This window comes from Poecilia reticulata, linkage group LG13, assembly GCF_000633615.1.
Source record: "Poecilia reticulata strain Guanapo linkage group LG13, Guppy_female_1.0+MT, whole genome shotgun sequence".
NCBI classification, from domain to species: domain Eukaryota; kingdom Metazoa; phylum Chordata; class Actinopteri; order Cyprinodontiformes; family Poeciliidae; genus Poecilia; species Poecilia reticulata.
In genome coordinates, this window is record NC_024343.1 from 14,306,671 (window position 1) to 14,330,638 (window position 23,968).

A 23,968-nucleotide genomic window follows, 5' to 3' on the forward strand; every position below is an offset into this window, starting at 1 on the left:
AGATTGTAAAAATTCATTCTAATGTTCAGATTTTAGTTGTAATCTGTATCAGTTGTAATCTGTCAATCTATAATCCTTACAACACACTTAACAGACTTCTATCATCAAAAAGAAGAATACAGATGTTAAATAAATGCATTTAATAAAGAACTGTATTCACAATTACTTAATTGTATTTGAATACATTAATACATTAATTCATAACTTAAATTTACCTTTATGTTTGAATACATATTTCCCCCTCTGTTTAATTATTTCGTCATTGCTAAATGATCTGCTTGTCATTTTAGTTAATCTACACAGCAAATCAACTTCACATTAATTATATCTACTAGAGTGATACTGCAGCTGACTGATTTTAATTAGGACAATTAAAAGGCTGTAATAAACTCAGCATGCAACCATGAAATAGTAATATATTTATGTTTTTAATAAATATATTTTTATTAGCAGCATAATTAGATTATTCGACATTTAATAAATTATCTCCGTGTTTGTTTACAGTTTTTTTATAACTGAGGACAAATTATAGAACTTATTAAATAGTTAGTTTATTGAATAATGGCGTTACTGGTCTGTTTTTCGACAGTTTTGAAACGCCACACTTACGTCACCGTGCAAGGTGCTTCGTCATCACGCAACCCAGGAAGTGCTGAGCCGAATAGCTTAGTTTTGTTTTGACAATGATGGAGGAAGAAGAATTTGAATTTACCGAAGATTTAGAGGCAATTTTGCATCTGACTCCAGAGGTGCAACTAGCCATTGAACAGGTAGCCGTTTGGTCCCGTGAATTTAACAGAAAACACATTATTCTCGCTGTTGTTATAATGTAGATTGATCTGTTAGCAGGCTAACGCACCCTGCTAACAGGGTTTACTGTATAGGGTTTTGCTGGCAAAAAATAAAATTATACCGCAATATAGCTGGTTAGAATTAACTGCTTAGAATTTCAGTCTGAAAATTAAATGTAGTGTGCACAGGTAGACTTTTAGTTTAGTTAGTTAACTAAATACCGTTTGTCTTTGAAAGGTTTTCCCCAGCCAGGACCCTCTGGACAGAGCAGACTTCAATGCTGTGGAGTACATCAACACACTCTTCCCCACCGAGCAGGTACAGGCATTTTGTTCCAAGTCGACACTGAAACGAAATGGTTCAGGAATAATAATCCTTAGTCATTGTTTTGATAAATAACAAACATCTTGAAATTTGTAATATGTGGTAAAATAGACTTTTTTTTTCTTTTATATGGCTCGAAATATGGAAAGAAAAGCAAAAAATGTCAGCGCAGTAAAAGTTTAGAGGTCATATAAGTGTAGCAATTAGAGGAAAACTGAAGCATGAATTGGTTTATCAGATTGTGGGGTTTTTACATCTCTGGAGCATCACACAAGTGTATCATCTATAAAGTGACAATATGGAGTTATTGGCAGCAACAGCTTCGTCAAATTGAACAGTTATTGCTTCTTTGAAGAGCAAAAACTGAGTGAAAAGTTAGCAAAAAAGCTGCAAAGTTGCATTTGTAAGTCAAGTTATACACATGCAATGTTTATTAACTTAGTTTAAAATAGACAAAATAGTCTGTTTCTTTAGCATTTTTATAATGTTTTTGTTTATATGTTATTGACACAGATTGAATAATGTTTGGAGGAACTTGATGAAACTTCAGAAAAAGACATTGCCAGATTTGGCAGCTATGTCCTTGGGACTATAGTAATCCCACTGTTGCACAGATATGATGAACTAAATAAACTAAATAAAGAAACAGAGTACGTCAGCTAATGTAAAGTTAACATACATGTGGAATTGTAGTGATTCATAAAGCGCAAATTGTCCAAACCCACTGGGACTGAATCTGTCCTCAGAACAAACAAGTACTCATAAGGGAATCAAATAAATGTTCAAAGTTTTTACTTACTTGTATTGTCTTGGTAAACACAAATTTATCAATCAGTCTTTTTATTGTTGATTAAGCAACATAGCAATTTATTTATTTTTGCCAGATTTGAAGAATTATTAGACAAGTTTTTTTATAACATAATTAATGCGTATATATATTCCGCCTCCATCAGGGGTCAGTGTAATCCTATATTTCTTTTTTTATTATTACTTTATTTGTTTTTAAATAAGGTACCTTAATTGATGGCACTACAGCAACTACATTAAGTTGATGTTTGTGTAGTTCTATATAAGTGAAAAATATAAATTTACATATCACTGTAAAAGTGTTAAAATGATTTCTTTCCAATTGTTGAATTCACCTTTCATCTTAGACATTAAAATAACTTTTAAAAAACAGTCATCTTATGTTTTATGTTTATATACTGCAGCTTAAATAGACATTTAGTGTGTGCGCATTAAGTGTGTTTATATTAACTGTTCACTTACATATTATGTGCAGACTACAATAATTTGTCAAATGTAACGCAAAGTAATGTGTTCACTTTAATATTATTGTAAGAGATTAATCAAAGAAAGCATTTTTGTCTAGATGATGTAATCATTGAGAATTGATAGTGTAAATACTGAAGAAAAAATTTTCTACCAATAATAAATAATGAAGTGAAACATGATGCTCTTACAGTGAGTGGGTGATTATTTCATGTTTTTATGACATCTTGTTTTTGTTTGTCCCCATTAGTCTCTGGCGAATATCGATGATGTTGTAAACAAAATTCGGCTAAAGATACGGTAAGTTTTATGTTAACTCTTTAAGAACTATAAATGGCAATATTTTTTTTATTTACTTTTTTGTGTAAAATTGTACTTTCTTGACCATAAAATGTTCATAGTACAATAAAGCAGCAATTTTCTTAAAAATGGTCCAAAGTTACAGTTCTCTATGTCTGCATCAATTAAAGCCTTCAAGTGCAGTAAAGTCCTTCAGGTATTGGATAAAGTTAAAACAGTCATTTACAAGAAATTATTATACCTCACTAACCTTCTTTTTAATTTTGTTCACATATTTCAGAACACTGGAGTCCCATCCAATGTTTAAGGGAAATAATCTCTGATCCTTTGTTGTTGCTTAAATTGTTTCTTCTTGAATTCATCTATGGATAATTATACAGGAGCCTCAAGGAGCATCACTGTGATTGCACAGTAAATATTTATATTTAGTGACATCACTCTTTGTGTGCATTAGATAGAAAGTGTCACACAGCCCTGCAATTGAACAGGATTCCACTGTTTATTCAGAACATTGACAAAATGATTACACAGGTCATATTTTAAACTTTCTTTTGAGTCTTCAAATTAGCAATGTTGACATTTCTTACACTAACTGGTGTGTCTATTTCCTTTAGAGTAAGTTGGCCTTTACCTTGACTGTGATATTTTCGAACGCCTGCCAACATTTCGTCATCTATTTTGTTCCATAGGCAACAGAATTGAACTCTTAAGTCTAATTCTGCAACACTTAAAGCTTCTTGTTTCCTACTGTTGTCGTAGTTGATGTGCCTCCATGTTTCCTTTCTAGAAGCTTCTTACGCACTTTTCTGATTTTACTTTTACCCATCTCGCTGATACTGGGAAACTGAGTTATTTCTCCCCAGGAACAACTTCTGCTCTGAGAAGAATTATTGTCAGCGCTACCCGATAGCTTTTATGTATGGTGTGTTCACTGATCCTAAAGAGTTGATTGTTTTAATGTAGATCAGGCAATCTCCAACCTACTTTATACTCCAATGCATATCTAGTTCATACTTGCAGATCGATTGCTCAGTGTCATTTACCAAACGTTTTGCTCTACGTTTAACAGGCGACTAGACGATGACATCAGGACGGTAGTGAGAGGTCAGACCAACGTGGGACAGGATGGCAGACAGGTAAAATGAACTGCAGGTCCTTCAATGACATTGGAAAAAAAAAAGATCCATAGCTCATGTTTTATTTTTGTTTGTCACCACATTAAAAACTGAATTGTCAGAAAATGGTTCCATGAGGACGCCGGTGTCCTCATGACAGCTAAGAGGTTAAATAACTTATTTTGGGCTGGTTGATATGGTAAAGCATTCTAGCTGCGCTCTGTCAGCTCTGCCGTGTATTTTTGCTTGAGACTGACGTTTGTTGGTCTGAACCATAATTTAATTTCCTTTATTTAACCAGGTAAACCCCATTGGGCTGTATATCATTTACATGGACAGAACATCTGCAACACACATGAAAATTGTTGCACACATAAAATCATTAATCTGTGATTATACAGCAATTCTTTTAGGATTATATGAAAAAAATACCATTTGGATTTCATTTTCCACTCTTGGCAAAGACTAGAGATTAATAACATAAACATATATCAGATGTAGGCACTAACTGGCATGTTTCAACTAATATTGTTTCCTTACTGTTAGAATGGTGGCTGTGATGTAACGAAAGAGGGGAAAAATAGGCACTCCTTTGTGACTTTCTTCTCTCCCATATTGCTTCCATGGAAAAGGACAACATGACTCAGATCCATAATTCCTGCAGCTCAGTCTGCCTCTTCACGGAAAACATGTCTGGGAAATAGATTCTCATGTGTAGATCCTCACATTCTTCACATGTTTGCATTTATCTCTCTGATTGTCAGGGCACGGTGTTAAAGAGGAGCTCAAGCTGATTTAATCAAGGCTTAGAGGGAAACTAACACCAGCCTCATTATTATCGCGTGTTCTCACCGGTTAACGTTGGGTGTACATTGTCTTTGGGGAGCCCAGCACGGTGGCCCCTTTTTCACAGTCAGCTACCGTTTAGCAGCGGAAACCCTCTAAAGTCTCCATCCAGACCAATAACATTAGCCAGTCACATACAATAATTTTAGTTTGTTTTTCCAACCCCACAGAGCCATTTCAACATTTCCAGGAGGAAAAAATTCTTTCAGCAGATGGAAACAGGCTCATTTCAAGCAGGGGAGACAGCAGCAGCACAGAACCAACAGCATCAGCAATTTTAGTCATTTCTGCTGTTGACTGAGCTCCATTACTTTGCTGAGTAAAATATTAAGGTTGAAACCTAAGATGGTAACATTTATTTAGAAGAAAGGAAGGAGCAAGTTGGTCGGCGAGAGAAAGTGAATGAGATCTGGAGAGTGTTTTCCCTTTAGGGGTTTTTTTTTTTTTTTGCCTTCAGGGAGGCAGACAGTAATAAGCTCACTGAGTGAAAAAGCGTGGAAATGTCACAGTGATCAGACTTCGGTTGCTGTTGGAGTTCGCATTTATGTTATCCCTGCTGCGTAATGTAATGTTTACATTTGTTTCTCTTAATTACAGTGTGTTTATTTGTATTGCTCTTTACAAAGGCGTAATGCTCCCCCACTGTTTTATCTGTAGTATTTGTAAACAAATAGTGATCAACAATGAAAATTATATCAAGGTGCTAGCATTAACATTACATGCCAATTCATATAAGCCATTAACTGATTATTTTACTTGCATTTATGGCATTTTGCTGACACACAAAACAAGAGACAATATCGTTTGCCTGTTTTGTCCAAGAATGACATAAAGGAATCATATTTTTGATATAACATCATTATTATAAGCATTTAGGACTTTATGTACAGAAACTAGCTGGCAATTTTGTTTAAATATTATTTTTAATACAATTAATGCAGAAGTTTGTATCTGCCTTAAGTTTTGAAGTAAGTGCTTATACTCCAGCATTGTCTTTCTACAACTCGGATATCGTTGTAGAAAGACAACGGTATAAGTGCATCCCCACCTAAGCCACTGTGCAACAGTGTCGAGTGTACCGAGGGCACACATTTCACATGACGAGATGCAGGAGTCAAGCACCAATTTAATTGACATTATTTAATTGAACAAACACAATATTGAATTGTGTTTGTCTTTTTTTGTTACTGCCAGTGCTTTATTTTGTTCCCCTTTGTTTTTTTGTTTAAAATAAAGTCATTGAGGAAAAGAGAACACAAACATGTGGAGAGGAAACGGAACAGCTGAGCAAATAGCCTTTACCCACTTCAAAACAAGAACATGAACATAAAGTTGAAGAATTCTTTATAGTTAGCCAAAGCTTTAACACAGATGTCAAACTTCATTCGACTGAAAGTTTACAAAACAGCCAAGTAACGTAACAATTAAGAACTTATTGAAAAATGAATTTAGGGGAAGCTAGGTTGGCTAAACGGTTAGCACACTAAATGAAAAATTAGCTGTGCGATTAGCATATTAGCGGTTTGCCCACCACTGATTTTACTGTACAATTATTTAACCATCTGATGGTTAAATAATAATATGTATAAGACACTGAAGTTTCAGCCCCGGATGGTTAGGCAATCATTAGGAATGGAAAATTAAACAACAATGAATAGCTTAAGGCATGTTTTAACTGCAGGGATGTTTTCCAGGTAGGAAGGTAGTTTTATACTCCATTTATTTGGTTTCCTCTTCATTAGCGATTCCATAAACAATAAGGCTCCAGTAAAGATATTGAACTTTTTAATTTATCAGGATGGAGTTTTGTGGATGAAGAGAACTCAGCATTTCATGTTGTATTCTTTTTTTATTACTTCTAATTCAGTCATATCAGTTTAAACTCTTCTACAGTTTATATTTTAATGTTAAACTGTTGGAGACCTTAAATAATTGAAGTTTACTTACAGACATTTATCCTCCAGTCAAAGTAATAATTTAGAATTTTGAGCCATTTATGTTGTGAGGCACAAATTTAAACAACTACAACCCCTCTGGATCCATTGTATATGCTTTAACAGATGAAGCGGTGCTGCTCTGACTGCATGAGTGTTTACCCCTCAGTTGAAAAGGCTTTAAATATTTAAAACCTGCAAATATATATATATATATAAAGACAAGAATTCTGTTTTGAAGAAATCCTTTTAAAATGTGTTCCAGTTCAACCTTTTACTTTACTTTCTAGTAATTTCACATAATTTATTCGGTATTATCAGTGGGACAGATTCAATGTAAGTACATTTCTATTCAAGTGAACTTGAAACTTTTGGGTGAAATTGATGTCAAGTCAGATGGCAAGTTTAACTTTCGCAATGACTTTTGTCATTATGAAAAGTTACAAAGACAATACCATTTATGATTAAACCCATTTCGTCAAACTTGTTTTACCAGTACATGACGTTTCTGCAATGCTCCAGGAGTTTCACTGTCAACTGCTAAAGATATGCATCAGGTGTGAGCATTTAGGGGAGTTATATTCTGTCCAACTATATCAAAAACCTTAAAGCTAGGCAATATGGACAAAAAAAATAAAAAATCGTATTTTTTTCTGTATTGAGCAGTTTTATATCGGTTTCAGTTTACAAAGCGAATTAAAATAAGTAATAAAGCATTAACTTACTAATGAGATTTTGTTTTTAAATAGCAAAGTACTAAACACTGAATTCCCTTAAGTATTTGGTAGCGTTAAAGGATTAACACTTCTTTTCTGTCAATATACTGATATACAAACGGTTTTCCAGAACTGTTTAATAGTCCAACGTGAAAACAATGCAAACCAAGTTCACACTACAGTTTGCAGTCTTCTTAACAGCTTGTAAAAATGCTTGAGTAAAGGTGAGGCCACATACATACTATGTGTTTAGCCACATGTCTCGTTTGTCTCATTGAATTTAAAGGGTACTATTATTATTTTATCGTTTTATTGCTCTGTACTGCAAATTTTATGAATTTCTGTTTTGACAAACGAATTAATGCTAGATATGCTGGATTTGTTGTGTAAGATTTGTTCAGTTTATTGTTTCTCCCAGTGTAGCCTCGCTTTATCCAACATCCTTCACAAAATCAAACTGTAATAAAATACATTTCTTTATTCACTTTGTCAGGAAAACAGATGGTCATGAAAAAAAAAAGCAAAGAAAAATCGCACAGTTGTTTTGTTATTTTGACTTGGCCTGCATAGACCATTTTAACTCGAGAGTTATTTTCAGAGTTATTCTCTTGTCCATTATAATGTTTACACATGTAGGGTGGAGGGTGTTGCTCAGGCAAAGTTCCAGCTGCTAAAATATCTCTGTTTAGCTGATCTGATTTACTGCCGTGTTTAGCTTAAAATGCAGAAGTACCTTTTAATGTGCCCTCTCCCCGAGACAACTCCGCTGAGGTCTGCCAGCAAGACGAGCATGGTTTATCTTAAGCATGTTCGAATGTTTTTTTTTTTAAAAAACGAGGCCGCGCTGCGTCTTATCTAAACTTTACAATACCGCCTGTATGAGCCGTGGAACATGTGCAGCTTGTTGAATGTCAGGGATGCACTGGTCTGTGTGAACACAGATATCATCTCTGGCGTGGAGGCGCCTACTGGGCAGAGATCTTCTGAGCTTTCCTCGGGGCTAAATGCAGCAAAGGGGTGCTAGGAACCGGGCCAGATTCACTCAGCTGAGTTAGCACCGCTGGACGTTTTCGGTCTCTTCTGTATGCCATTTGTTTGCTCAAGAGCCCCTCCAGGAAGCCTCTTTAAAGATTCAGTGGCTCTTCTACACTCCCAGTACTCAGATCAAACAGCAATCACTTAACCTTTAATGATTTTTTTTTTTTTTTTTACAATAATAGCCCTAATCAGCAGCAGCCAAAGTGTGGCTTGAAATGTAAAAAGAAAGAAAATTGTATTAAGTCAGAGGTAGATTTTGCTTCTCTTTTCCCAAAAGCCTAATTACAACCAGACTTGCTGTGCTGCCAGACAGACAGATTATTTTGATAGTCATTCTGAACGGAATACAGATTTTCAGCTTAGTGTGAGAGGTTAAACCATGCTTTGTACCACTTAAGGGCAAAAAATTCTGATTTTGACCACAAGTCTCTACGGACACCCGAAAAAGGATAATTAATCAATTCCTGTCAACCACACGACATATTTACGTTTGTGTAAGCCTGCTTGCTGTCCATTTGTTTGTCAGAGGTAAATTCCTCGGACAGCTGGTGTTGGCTGTTTCCAGTCCTTCTGTGCGCGTATGTCGAGAGGCTCCGAAGAGAGAAAGTTGCCTCTGTGGTGCTGCCACAGCAACGGGGCCAAATTAAGCTTATTACCTTGGTATTACATGTCAGTGCTGAGTCTCTGTTTCAGACCATCAAAGAGCAGCTGGTCGCATCAGATAATGGGAGAAACTTGAGAACATCTTACAGCTGTAGCTGTTTAATGGTATGTGAAGTGTAAAAAGCGCTAATGATCTCTTTAGCCTTTATAGTGGCAGCCTTTATACTCAGCTTAGCCTTTGCTCCTTGTGTCAACTTAAGACCTATTAATGCTTGATATTTAGTCAGCTTGTTAAATATATGTGCAAATTATATGTCGAATGGTGCCCTCATTTTGGATCTTGGTAAGGACATTAGCAGCATAATTTTAGACACCAACTAATTTAAATAGAGGAAACAAATTCTTCTGATGACTCGACTCAAACATCCACAATGAATAATTTACAAATGCTTCTTAAAGTTTACAGTTTTAAGTGTGTCCCTTATTTTTTCTTAACATCTACAAGCAGTAACACACATTGAGAGTGAGTTCAGTTTGATGCATATAGTTCTCCAGTTTACCAACTATTTTGAAAATTGTAATTCTCATCCTGACATTTCTTGTCCATTAGAATCAGTAAAATGTATTTTAACTAGGTTGGTATTAGACTAATAAAATAATCTTGACAACACAAAAAACCTTGGTAACACTTTATTTGAAGGGGGGTGAATAAGACTGACATGACACTGTCATAAACATGACATAACACCTGACATGAGCATGAATAAGCCTTCATGAATATTTATGACTGTTGTCATAAAGCGTCATTCGGTAAATTATGACACTCAAAGTTGACATTATTCAAAATGTCTTTGTTATGACAACTTGACATTAACCAAGAAATCATTACTGATATAAATTTGTTATAAAAGTATTTCTGATTGCACTTTAGAAATTAGGTAACTTTATGTTATTAAAGGTAAAATTTAATCAGTAATGACATTTTGAATAATGTCAACTTTGTATTAGAAGTGTCATAATTTACCGAATGACGCTTTATGACAACAGTCATAAATATTCATGAAAGCTTATTCATGTTCATGACAGGTGTTATGTCATGATTATGACAGTGTCATGACAGTTTTATTCACCCCCCTTCAAATAAAGTGTTACCAAAACCTTTAATTTCACAATGAACATGATTTTTGGTACAATGAACCAGTTCTATGTTCTGCTCATAGTTTACTGTAAGGAGATGTGGTTACTTGACTCCAGCAGAAAATGTTTTCCACCTCAACATCAGTTTATTTTGATTTTAATCATAATTTGTAATATTTTACAAAAAGTTAACAGGCCCAAACTGGAATCAAAGCCCAAAAGAAATGAAAAGATTTCAGATGTTATTAATTGAATTTATTCTATATGGAAGTCATATGGGACAAAATGGCAGCATGTAGGCATGTAATCGGTGTACAAATTAACCTGGATTATTTCACCTTAATTAAGACACAAAGGTTATAAACAAAAACTGCATAACATTATGTAATTGATTTTACTTGAAACAGAAATGGGATCAATGTTTCCACTGTTTTACTCAGCTGAGTATTTTTAACATTTGTACAGCTGGATGTTTTTAACCAGCAGAGCTTCAGTCAATGAAAATACTTTAAATTAAAGACACAAAAGGCAGTTTATGCTACTAAAAAGTGTGCAGGGAATTTGTCTGTTTCCCAATTCTGCAACTTTTTTTGGGTGGTTATTAATGTTACATGCATTTGGCTATATCTGCATCTTCGATAAACAACGAGGAGGAAACACAGATGTCTCATGTCAGCAAATTCACAGCATGCAACCTGTATTTGTACTTTTTTTTTTTTTTTGTAGATCCTGCAATTTATTTGCACTTAACTGCTACACAGTTTATGCACTCAGTTTAGGTAAAGTACAGGACAAAAAACACGTTGCTTCAAAAGAGTTGGACTTCCATCAATCATTTAAAGTGGCCACAAGCATTAGACCTCAAGGCTTTCCAAGTCTTTTATTGTTGAATGCCAATCTGTTTGATGTGCCTTCAAGCATAAAACTCGATTGTGGGTGGCATAATATCTATTTTCAAAGACTTTGCGACATGGAGTGCCTATAATAATTGTCGTGCGGTAACTAATCAATGCAGGCTCCTCTGAATGTGTGTTTAGTGTTGCTGTGTTTGTGTTCTGCAGGCTTTGGAGGAGGCCCAGATAGCCATCCAGCAACTCTTTGGCAAAATCAAAGACATTAAGGACAAGGCAGAGAAGTCGGAACAAATGGTACGCACAGCAAAACACGCACAAAAACATGAATCAGTCAGGATGTGTTTTCTGTGGCACATGGGAGATGCAGCTTTTATTTCTTTGAGAATGGAGAGCAGTGTTGATAATGTTATTTATAAGTTAAGGTAATGCACCTTCCATCTGTGTCGCTGTTATAAGCATTACTGCGTGTGTGTGCATGCGTGTGCGCGTGGGTGTGTGTGTGCGTGTGTGTGTGTGCTTTCATCCCAGTAAGATTCATAGAAAGGTCAGTGGGTTGGGTAAGTACTGGAATAATAGCGTCGGAGGTGCTGTAGGTGGAATGGGCATGCAGATCTTTGTACATAGTATGCCTTTTCATTCTAAAAGAAGCAAAAATGCTTTGTTTTTCACTATTTCAACATTGGCACGCCTTGCACAGATGGGTAAAAAGCCTTGAAATGAATTCATTTATTCTTATTCTTTTTTTGCAGTATGCTATTTTTGCCAAAAAAAAACACCCTTTATGTGTATGTGCTTAGTTGGAGTTTGACTTATTAATTATAGGGGTTTTCCATGGTTGTTAGCAAAAAGTGTTGGAGGGGTTTACATTTGCTTATTGGGCCTTCTCCTCTATTTAAAATTTGATTCTCTGTCTTGCGCTGCGCAGGTCAAGGAGATAACGAGGGACATCAAGCAGCTGGATCATGCCAAGCGCCACCTCACTACTTCCATAACCACCCTCAACCACCTGCACATGTTGGCGGGGGGTGTCGACTCTTTGGAGTGGGTGCACCCTATCTTATTTGTCCTAAACTACGTCCTCTCTTATCCATGGGATTGCATGTATGGATTTGGAAATACCAGCTGTTAGTGTGATGCGAGTTCTTGCATCCAGCAGTCTATCACAAATACTCAGTTTCATAGTTTAATTTTTAATAGAGACAAAAGTAGCGGAAAGACATTCCATTACGTGATAGAATATGTCATTTCATTTAAAAATAGGAATATGCTGCAGATTTTCCTCTTGTTTCAAGAAAACTGGTACTAAACTGTGAACACTATTCCTACAAGTTCCTGATACATCTTTATTTCTTAAATTTAAGGATCTTTCACTGCAGTATTTTTGATACATTAATAATAAAGATGTAGCGATGGACTATTTAAGCAAATGTTTATTAATAAAACATTTTTTTTTTCTCATTTTAGAGCCATGACCAGAAAGCGGCAGTATGGAGAGGTGGCCAACTTGCTGCAGGGAGTGGTTAATGTGCTTGAACACTTCCAAAAATACATGGGCATACCCCAGATCAGGCAGCTTTCAGAGAGGTAACACTGCTATATCCCTGCCCCCTTCACACACACACACACACACACACACACACACACACACACACACACACACACACGCGCGCGCGCGCGCACGCACACACRYGCACGCACACACCCACACCCACACACACACACAAACACACACACACACAAACGCATGCATTCTTATACACTTGGGTGTTTGGTGATCAGCATAACTCTGGAGCTCATTTCCAGCAGCCAGAGGGTGACCTCCCTTCCTCTCTCTGCTGAAAATGTTCCTCATCTCTTCTTCTGAACTGTTGAAAAGTGGTTCCTTTGTTTGGGGAGGGGCTCTGTGTATTACATCCTGTTTATGCAGATATACGCACATAGAAACATTGTGCTGCACATGTAGGAAAACACAGGAAGGAAACCATCTGAATGGGCCCTCATTATTCCAACATATTTTTTTATTTATTTTAAGATGGCACCGACACCCATTTCGCAGGGTGTGTTTTTGTCTCTGAATAAATAGGATTATTTATGTGAGTGTAAATTGTATGTGCTTAAGATCAAATGTCATGCCTGGTGCTTTTCTGTAAGGCTTTTACCCACTTGGGGATGTTTGTTTACTCTGAAGTCACTTGCAACAATATGTTGCTGTCTGGTTTGAACAAACAGTTCTATAAACACTCACAAAACATAAAAGGTCTTTGTTATCCTCTTTCCATCTATACCAATATTTTCCAAAGACGGAATCTGCTTTGGTCACATTGACCAGTTTCATAATCATGCTTTTTTTTTTTTTTTAAAGACTTTTTATTTGTATAAACTTATAAGAAAGACCTTCTGTTCTGCTTTGACTGAGGTGTGGTAGGTAGTCTTCATACCAAATAACAGCTGCAGCTCTGCTGTGGACGACGGGAAACACAAGTAAGGGACAAACATCAAGGCAGGGCTGCTTCAGTCTGACAAACATGGGCTGATCTGGAAGGATCTGAATAAGAATCGGCTTCGTTCGCAAAGTTTGTGCACACGTGGAATCGGGCTTCTGTTTCACTTTGCTCTCAGTGAAGAAACTGAAAATATAAATATGAAGGAACAAGGATAAAATAAAAGTAAAAGTTTAATTCCCTGTGTGACTAATAAAGAAATACATGTCAAAATCAAAAAATAATGGGGTTACATATCCAATGCACAAAAAAAAGAGAGTTTTTTTCAGGCAGTTGTAGGCATCTGTCTTAAAATGTATGTAAAGGATTGATTTAATGAATGGGACATAAATGATATGTTTTTTTTTATATACTTCTAAGCCTCAAGTTCTGAGTTAAGCTCTTGCCAATTTGAGCTTCTGCAGCTAAACTTTGTCAGTAAGTGTTGCATTGGAGAAGATTAGCCAGGAACATTGAAGTTTCACCCAAAGCAGCCCTGCCTGTGATAATGTATAGCTTTTATAATCCATTATAAAGTTTAAATGTGCTGCTAGGGAATTAAACAGTTATGTATAATTAATAAATTATTTATATCTTTTAATCAAATGTATTCTTAAATGCATATGAAATCTGTCACCATGGAAGATTAGTGTTTATTAGTGATGAGGTTTTTTCTTTCATTTTTGGCTCCATGTTTGTGTTGTAAAATAATGAGGTTAGTTTAATGATTCTTAAATGCATTCACCGTACATATTTAGCAGAGTTGCTTTTTTCCAACAAACACTATCAGGATTTTCTAGAAGGTGTCTTTTCATAATACCTAAATTAAAACGAAGGTGATATTTTCTTATCATAGCTCTTTCCTGTGAAACGGGACACCTGAAAACCTGAGAGGCAGAATGTTGATTTTTTTCCAAAAATAATCTCAAGGTTCTTTCTTTTTATTTATTTATTTATATTTTTAATTGCTGTTTTCTTATAATTACGTTGTACATCAATGTTATTACGGTAATTTAGACATTCTTCTATTTTCTGTGTTGGTATCTGTTTCGGGATTTTGAAATTAATCTTTTTATGTATTTTCTCAGAGTGCATCGTATGTGATATTTAGTACTTTGTCTTGTTTTATTAAGCAGCCAATTCATTTACATAGTAACTTTTTTTCAGCAACTTATAAAATATGATCTAATGTGTGCTTGTTTGTTTGTAAGACAAACAGAACAAATAACTTGCAGCCCATTAGGTGTCTAAATGCAATAGTTGCTCTTCTCTCCTTCCAGTTTATGCTAAATTTTGCATTGCTAATTCCACTAGTGGGCCCAGATGAAAGGCTGCTACAGATTCATCATTAACTGAGCACAGCTTTAGGGTTGCATTATTTTACTTTTACATTTTTCATCGGTGTCCTTGTATTTAATGTTTGTACATTAATTAAGCCAAATGATCTTTCATTTGGTTGTTAGCCATAAAAAGTCTCTGCCACAGTAATTAGGGAGTGGAATTAATTGATAGTCACATCCAGCAGAATAATGCTTTAACTCTTCTGAAATGCTGAGCCGAGCTGCTTTGGAGAACAATTAACAGCCCAATCTAATTGTTTTGTTTCTGAAAGAGTGAAGGCAGCACAGAGTGAGCTGGGGACTCAGATTCTGGCAGATTTTGAAGAAGCCTTTCCTGCTCAAGGCTCCAAGGTAAACATGTTATATAAAGAAAAATCCTTATTTTCATGTTCCTTTTTTCCCCCTTATCCTCAAGTAAGGAGACTAACTTTGATGTCTAAATGCGTCCGCACAGAGACCCGGTGGACCCAGTAATGTCCTCAGAGATGCCTGCCTGGTGGCGAACGTACTCGACCCGCGCATCAAACAGGAGATCATCAAAAAGTTTATCAGGCAGCACCTCTCGGAGTATCTGGTTCTCTTCCAGGAAAATCAAGACGTGAGACTAAAATAAATGTTTGTTTAATCTCGCTGTGCACAATTGGCGCCTGAATAAAAAGCTTATTTATTGTCCCCTCCGTTTTTTAGGTCGCCTGGCTGGATAAGATTGATCGCCGCTATGCTTGGATCAAGCGACAGCTGGTAGACTACGAGGAAAAATATGGTCGCATGTTTCCTGAAGAGTGGTGCATGACGGAGCGAATCGCTGTGGAGTTCTGCCACATCACCAAGTAAAAAAAAAAAAACAAAAACACACAAAAATCACGGGTGTTCAAACAAAGCTTGGGGAATTAATTGCATAGTTTGTGACTGCTCTAAGTGCTAATCATTTATACAGACAGAGGGAAGAAAGTGACGGGAAACAGTAAAACAAATAATGCACAGACATTGAAGAAACTTGTCATTTCCAATCCTTAGCATTATGAATTGATCTGAATTGCTGATGAGTTTCTACTCCTGGAACGAGTAAAAAAATTTTTCAGCAGTTGAAGTCAATGGCCCACATAAGCACTGACCCAGTGTTGATACTTCTCCATCTTTTCCCTCAACTTTTCAAGCCTCTGCGTGCTTGAAAGTACGCAGCGGCTTTGGCCTCTGTGTGTTGCTTCTGGCTGCAACCGAAGCTCCTTTCACCATAAAACCACTCGGATGAGTCTGTCATTGCTGGCTCTTGCTAAGTCAAGCTAAATTGTTGTAATGCAACCCCCTCTTGTGCTTTTTTAAAGCGCAGTGATGTTTTGAAACCAGAAGTCTGACATTGCAACACAACAGCTTCTGTGCCCTCTCTGTTCAGTTCTGTGAATTCTTCCTCTGTTAACATCAAGGCTCACAAACAGTTTTTCACCAATTTCATGTCGGTGCCTCTCACACAGACCATCAAAGTGGGATAAAGGCAACAGTTCTGCCTGTAACAGGTTGTTCAAAAGTGGCTTGAATGAAGGAAAATTGCAAGTATCATCTGCAGAAGGTCTAACTACAGATAGAGGAATACTCATAGGCATCAATGTGGACAGCTGGGGGAAAAAGTTGAATTTAGAACAAGGTGGCATCAATGGTGGTAACATGAAATGAGAAAACGAACTGAAAAGGAAACCATGATTTTGTAAACAACTGTTGCGCCTCATTTTAGTTTAGTTACGTTTTTATATTTCTAAAAAGTTTTGCACAACCACTGTGAGTGCCTTTGAATTAAAATAATTTGACGTGTGCACTGGTCACTTTAATCAAAGTTCAAGACATTGAGAGAGTGCAGTCTTACAAATATCTTGGGACAGTTGAAGATGGTAAATTAAACCTTGAAACCAATTTTGACACAGCGTGGGAAAAGGCCCGTCAGTATCGTTTACAAGAAGACTGACATTTTAACATCGACCGAACCATAATGACCATAATGACAATGCGTTTTTCGAGTCGGTTTTTATCCTTTTCTTTGGTGCCATGCTATGATAAAGCAACACTGAGATAAGAGAGTTCTCTTCAGCAGGTTGTTAAAACCGCAGTATTGTGTAAAATCGTCTTTTTTTAACCTTACATTATGTTATAATCTTATTCCCTCATCAAAAACATACCTGGATTTTCCGCAGCAGCCTTTTTTTTTCTGTTCAAAACGCCTGCGTGAAAATGCCTGCGTGGAAACGCCAGCGCCGCTTTCCGGGCGCAGCTTCTCCTCAGAGCTGCAGTTTCCAAACTTCTGAGCTTCTGCCTCACAGAGCAGCCCTCCTCTGCCACTCCCCCAGCCAGTTCCTTCAGATTAGCCAGCGGCAATTAGCAAACACCTGGTGGAGTATTTGAATAACTGTGCCTGGGCAAGTTGCAAAGAAACACCCTTTTTGAAGCCATCTACAAGTTCCTGTTGTGTGTGTTTGAAAAGGGTGGAACTAGCCAAGGTGATGCGAACACGGGCAAAGGAAATTGAAGTCAAACTGCTTCTGTTCGCTATCCAGAGGACGACAAACTTTGAGGGTTTGCTGGCCAAGCGCTTCACAGGATGCACCTTAACGGACACACCTGGGGTAAGAAACGTTTCCACAGTCACAAGGAAAACTCTGTCTGCTTGATCCAAACTCTATTATCTCCTCAGAAAAGGTCTGTCCAACTTGAATATTCAATCAAAAGTCAAATGCACTGTTTACTCACAGTAAAGTTACATCAGAAAGTAATGCAAACACTGCTGCCATCATTTTTACAAAGTAAGAAATGTGTGGTCAGGTGTTGTGTGGCGTTGATATAACATTTTATGCAATACGTGTTGGCCAAATAGTTGGTCACATGTTGGCTTTGTCTGTGTACTACGACTTTCTTCCTCCCATAAAGCCAGATGTGTTGTGTGCAATTAATGGCTCTACTGTCCACAGATTTTCCTATCTGTGCAGAGGATCTTTTCAGCTCCTCCAGAGTTATCTCTCTGATTAATCCCCACTTTTGCCCAGCCAAACAGATTAGAGAAGTCTTGTTAGGGTCCACTTTCAGATGGTAGATTGAACATTGCTCTGCAGCAGGTTCAAAGCTTGAGATACTTTTGTTTAAAATCCAACTCTGCTTTAACTTTCTCCCTGTCTGCTCTGTCTGCTTTCTTGATATTTATGATGCTGTTTGTTCACTGACATTCTCTAACATCGGTGTTAGAGAATGTCACTGATGTGATATTGAGGCCTTCATTGAACAGATATTGTATACTGAGGTGACTTGTGAAGGCACTTGCTTGCATTAGTTTTAATTTAGAATCAACATTTTTTTTTAAAAACGTATGCACACCACACTTTTCAGATTGAATGAATCTGTAGGGCAATGTTTGTGTTGCTATGTCCTGTAAAATCCCGTATGTTTTAAATTTTTTTATTTTTTTTGCACTGGAAAAGTGTTGAAATGAAATAGCTGTTTTTACTTTTTCAATTCTCATCCTCAACATTTTTGACGCCTGAAGACACCTTTTAATCCAGGTCATGTCTTTTGCGTGAAGGAGGAAGTGACGGTTGCAGTGAGAACAGATAATGGGGGCATGATTAGTTATAGCCAAGTAGGCCAACCTCGTCCTGACCTTATAGAGTTAAAGCTTCACAGAAGCCCTTTTTGTCTGCAGTTCACTTCAGACCCATGTCCAGTAAACTGTGTGTTTCGGCCAGTAATTTGGAGTTGAATTATATAAATCTATGATTAAAGCACCACAACAAGTGATCTATCGGAAAGGGCTGAAACCTTGACTATTCCAACTACAATGAACGCTTGTCTTTACAAAATGTGCATTAGAGATTAGTACAGAGGTTGTGTTATATGTTTTTACAGCAGCAGAAGAGACCAGATAGCCCACTAGATCAAACTAACCCATTTTTAGAGGACGATCCGGGGGAAGATGCGGGATCAGAAAAGGACGAAGACCTTGCTAAGGTAAGTTGAAGTCGCCTAAAATTTATAGCAACTTCAAAAGAGTCGGATTGCTGATCACGTTTTGAATTTTTTGTTTTTTTCAGCCGAGGAAGCCCAAAGCCCCTGACAATCCATTCCATGGCATCATCTCCAAGTGTTTTGAGCCTCATCTCTACGTCTACATTGAGTCCCAAGACAAGTGAGCGACACACTCATAATAGCAGAGAGCACTGAAGTGGGTTAGGGTGCAAACGCCAGATTTGAGAGCAGGTTGTATGTAAAGCTGGCCCGTGAATGCTTTTTGGACTCGCTGCTCATCAATCAGCCCCTTCTCCTGTTATTCTGCTTCACCTCCTCCTGCCTCTCCAGCTCTTGTTCCTCTGCATGCTTCTGTCTCCGCTGTGGCAGAAATGTTTCCCATTAGCTGCACAACCACAGAGACTGAAAGAAAGAGAGAGGGAGGGTGAATAAATGCTGTCACAGCAGATATGCCTATTTTCTTTCCCACCTCTTTCTCCTTTCTTTCCTTTTTTTTTTCTTTAGATTGCCTCTTCTTTTGTCTGATTCACGTTTCGGTCTTTTTTATTTGCTCATTTAAAAAAAAAAATTAACTATATTCTTTTGTTGCTTTTGTTGCTTATTTCTGCACTGTTAGTTTTTGAACAACCACCTTTGCAAATTTTAACCACAAAACTTCAGTTCCCTTTCAGTCGGTCCCCTCCTTAATTCTGGCAATATTTTCTGTAACCGGAAAGAGTTGTATGCAAATCTGAGGAGCCTAAAATTTGTCCTGTCCAAAGGGGACAGGATTGACCCATAGGGCAGCTACATGTACAACCTCATTTCAGTTCAGTCCAAAAAGCAGAGGCCAAATCAGCTTGTACCCAGTGGGACGTTGCTGAGGAGAACAGTGGCCTGCTTGTTTTGTCCTTGGCTTTATTTGCCTGATTCAGGAGAACTGGGCCACAACAACTGGCAGCACAGAAAATTTGGCACAAGTAACACTTTCTTGTATATTTATCCAGTTGGCTCTCAGCCTCTCTGCTTGTTATTTATTTATAAGGACTCATCATATGTCTTTAATGTTTTTATAAAAATAATTCATTTCATTTGAAATGGCCTTAATTCTGCTGCTTAAATATGTGCGCGTGTCTCTTTAAAACCTGTGTGGCTTTGGCTAACTGTCTCTTCATCTGCAGGAACCTGGGGGAATTGATTGACCGCTTTGTGGCTGATTTCCGAGCACAAGGCCCACCCAAGGCAGGGACCGAGGAGGGTGGCGCAGTGCTGCCCAGCTGTGCCGACCTCTTCGTTTACTACAAGAAGTGTATGGTCCAGTGTTCCCAACTGAGTACTGGCGAACCCATGATCGCCCTCACAACAATCTTCCAGAAGTTCCTCAGAGAATACGCCTGGAAAATCCTGTCTGGCAACCTGCCAAAGTGAGAGCGCTGTATTTAATTTTTTTTGTTTGCTTGATCAATTAAATGTCAGGAGAAACTTTAAGAAATCAGATGATAAATGAAATCAGATCATTTTCAGCTCAACTTTGTCTGACCGGTGACCGTTCAGGCGAGAACTCAGAAATATAACCACTGAGTGTTAAGATACCTAAATGCAACACTCTTCAGTGTGGATGCGGTTATCGATGAGCATTCAAAATCAGGTATATTCTGTATGAGTTAGCGTTCCACCTAGGCTACAAGAGACAAATACCTGATGACAAGAAAGTGGATCTTTTTAATTGTTTTAGTTCTTCAACTTCAGTCCATAATGAACTATGGAAGATTTGGAAATCTCAGAAGTGCTTTGGTACAACTAGCCATGCTTATCATGCTGATCACTAATGTAAGATGTTAAAAACATAAAAATATTAACTCTGTAAGTAACTTCAAAGCAAATCTTGAGTCATCATATACAGTATTTTGAATAACTATTTGCATGCAGATTTCTTCTGCGTTTGGTTTTCGATCACACTTTAATGTTCCAGGTCGGTTCTTAATATGAAAAAGATTATTTAAACATATAAAACGTGGCTTTGTGTGATAAAGAGATTATCCCTTAAACCTAATAACTATTTGTGTCGCCTTTGGGGGCAACAGCTGACATGAAGTATTTGCTTAACAAGGGTTTGACCAGCACTGAGTGTTTTACATCGCTTTATTAGAATTCGGGTCCAAACATGAATGGTCTTCTTGAGGTAATGTGGTGGCACATTACTTACAATGGAACTGAAGTTCAGGCTTTGACTGGGAAAAGGCAGAACCTTTGTCGGACTTCCAGTCATTTTTCTGCTGCATAACTCAAATACCTCCACCATATTTGACTGTCAGCACGATGTTCATTTTCTCAAATTCTGTGTTAGTTTTATTCCAGATGCAGCAGGACAGCCATTTTCCAAAAAGTTAAGGATCATTGAGGTTACTTGTTTCAGATATAAGATGGGCCTTTGTGTGCTTCAGTGGTATTAGCGCTGAAACTGTATTTAAATCAGGATATGAGGCGACACGTTGACAGTTCCTACTTCACGTTGTGAGAACGGTTTTATTTAAGTGAAAACTTGATTCTATGGGTTTGGCGTTAATCAAATTGAACCAGAAAATGGGATTAATCTGGTAGTTTGTGATTTTAGCTGTCAGAGGTGGGCAGAGCAGCCAAAACTTGTCCTCAACAGCTGCTTTACCGAAATATATTTTTATTCAAGTAGAAGTAAAAAGTAGTCATTCAAAAATGATTCCAGTCAAAGTATTTGCTAACAAGGCTGCTCAAATAATAGCTGTCTGATCGTAACCTCTGACCTACTTCGTAAAAAAAAAAAAAAGAAAAAATGTAATCAGAGAAACTTAGTTTTTAATATTATTTTTCAAGTAAAAGTAAAATGTATGGTGCACTAAAAATACTCTGTGGTTCTTTTTTTTCAAAAAGTTACAAAAATAAATAAATTAACTAATTACTAAACACTTCTCAAAGCTATTATATTTTCTATCTAAGCTACTCCATTGGTCTCCTACCCTGGTTCTCGAGATCTTCTGTCCTGTGGGTTTTAGTTGCAAATCAGGATATGAGTCATTTGAGACACAGTTGACTCAAATGACTAAGTTATACATAATAACTACCTCGCTATGGGTTTTGGGCAGGTTTTGATTGGGGTACATTTATAATGACACTTCATTCAATTAGGATAACTCCTGGCTGCAGCTTTATTTTTTAAACTCCTGTTTAGCCTCAACAGTTAACATAATAACTACAACACTTCAGTAAACACCTCAAATGCTGTGAGGATGTTTTTGTAAATGCTGTTTAGAACTGAATTTGCGCCCACACTGTAAACAAGCCCAGCTTTGGGAATTTGCAATTTTCTAGATGGTAACAAACTCATTTGTTTGAGCCTGCCACGCCCGTGTTTGTTCATTCTTTTTGGCAAATTGCAGGCCTGGTTTGCAGTTATATGTGAAACCACCATGTTCTGTCTTCACTGCGTTTGAGGGATAAGGGATGGCATGCCATGAGCGATCTGGAGTTGGTTATGTTGTGGCAAAGCCTAATATGCTACCAGCGAAAACATCTCTGGCTCATTGGCCACATCAGAAATCATCCTAGGCTGTGGTGCACACACGCACACACACACACACACACACACACACATGGACTGAGATATTCCTGCACCCTAATTACAGCATTGTGTTTTCAACTAATGCATGCCATATTCTGAGCCGTATACAAATACTGTCATGGATGCACTCAGACTCTTTAGAAATCCACACACTTGCAGACACCCATCAAGTGGGGGTGTGCTGTGAATTAGTTTTGTGAGGTTTTGAAAGGGGCCCTCAAAAGGAGTTTGAACTATGTTGTGGTTTTACCCACGTCTGTGTTATGACGTTTATTAATATTGTGTCGCCAGTGTGGCCTCTTTGGACCCCGTTTTTTTTGCATCTGTGTATAATTATGTCCCTTGTGGCCAAGTTATTAAAAAATGTCATTTTTACCTGTAGTTGAAAAAATATTTATATATTTATGTAGCTCCTAATGTTCACCTGAAAAAAAATTACATTTGGCAGAGGTTAGAATTTTAAAAAAGGAAAATCGTGGCAAAGCCGACCCCCATCTCAGGAAACTGCAGTGTTTCCTCTCCAGCTCGGCCTCAAATTGATTAACAATCAGCACACATAAGCAGCTATTGTTGATTATTACTACTGAGCCCCAATATAAGCGAATCCGCAAATAATCTCTCCCGGTGTGCTCCAAATTAGCCACCTCTCCAGATCAACTCCACTGTTCGATTTGCTCAGAAAAAAACCTGAACATTGCACTTACCTTTTTATCAACAATTGATGACAGTGCCACCAGCAGCTATTGTTGGACCCACCTAAAATGATAGGTTAGAAATGTTAGTACAATTGGTGGAGAGCCTAATTATGAAGCTTTTTAAGTGGTTCACACCGAACATTTGTGCCGGTCTGACACCCTAAGTGCTTCACATGCTCCTGACAGAGGTTAGCGGGGTTTGTCTCTGATGATATGAGTGTATGCTGAATAAGAGTTGAGGTCAAATACGATGTTTATTTTAGTTAAACAAAAAGACTTGCTGGCTGGAAAGGCTTCAGGTCGTTTCAAACTCTTGTTTTATACTGATGTGCTGCCATTTTCTCCCAACCTTCTTGCCCTTTTGTTTCTGTAAACGAATCATTTTGCTCCCACATTCTTAATAGTTGCGTATCAACTTGTTTCTCTTGTTACCTCAGCACTTTGGTGACTTGTGAAGAATCACATGAACCCTGGTACACTATAAGATTTATTTTCATGCCAGTCTCGAGATCCATTATAACCTAAACATTCTTTATCTATTAGGTGTAGACGTTTTGTGTGACATGCTTAGTTTTTACTTTTTCTACCACTTCGTAATTTATGAATGTGGACTTTTTGGACAATGGACAATTTCTCAGGCTGTACATGCTTTGAGTGACTGAAAGGAAAAAAAAAACCTAATTCAGATAAATGAATAATGCTTTCTAAATCCTAATCTCTTTGCTTTTTTTGCTCTTTCTCTTTTTGCTGTTTTTTTTTTCCAACATGTCCAGATCCAGCAGTAACAGCGGGGGTCTCACCATCACCAGCCTGCTGAAGGAAAAAGAAGGCTACGAGGCAGCGAAGTTCAATGTAGATGAGCTCTGCCTGATCTGCAGCATCCTTAGTACTGCAGAATACTGTCTGGCTACCACACAACAGGTATGTGCATAAATTATGGCTGGCA

General features: G+C 37.4%; 1 protein-coding gene across 2 annotated transcripts in view; it reads left to right on the forward strand.

Moving 5' to 3' along the window:
• Positions 1 to 624: 624 nt before the first annotated feature.
• vps53 (VPS53 subunit of GARP complex) overlaps positions 625 to 23,968 on the forward strand; it is a 32,689-nt gene continuing 9,345 nt past the window's right edge. Inside the window, exons 1-15 of one of the 2 annotated variants that reach the window (XM_008425566.2) lie at positions 625 to 770; positions 1,030 to 1,110; positions 2,639 to 2,688; positions 3,758 to 3,824; positions 11,139 to 11,225; positions 11,857 to 11,972; positions 12,396 to 12,515; positions 15,024 to 15,102; positions 15,206 to 15,349; positions 15,439 to 15,581; positions 17,222 to 17,363; positions 18,634 to 18,735; positions 18,819 to 18,913; positions 19,914 to 20,156; positions 23,796 to 23,943. In XM_008425566.2, the coding sequence (XP_008423788.1) occupies positions 684 to 770; positions 1,030 to 1,110; positions 2,639 to 2,688; positions 3,758 to 3,824; positions 11,139 to 11,225; positions 11,857 to 11,972; positions 12,396 to 12,515; positions 15,024 to 15,102; positions 15,206 to 15,349; positions 15,439 to 15,581; positions 17,222 to 17,363; positions 18,634 to 18,735; positions 18,819 to 18,913; positions 19,914 to 20,156; positions 23,796 to 23,943 (1,704 nt within the window). In that variant the 5' untranslated portion in view covers positions 625 to 683. The remainder of the gene's footprint in view (positions 771 to 1,029; positions 1,111 to 2,638; positions 2,689 to 3,757; positions 3,825 to 11,138; positions 11,226 to 11,856; positions 11,973 to 12,395; positions 12,516 to 15,023; positions 15,103 to 15,205; positions 15,350 to 15,438; positions 15,582 to 17,221; positions 17,364 to 18,633; positions 18,736 to 18,818; positions 18,914 to 19,913; positions 20,157 to 23,795; positions 23,944 to 23,968) is intronic. The other variant, XM_008425567.2, reaches the window with a different exon arrangement.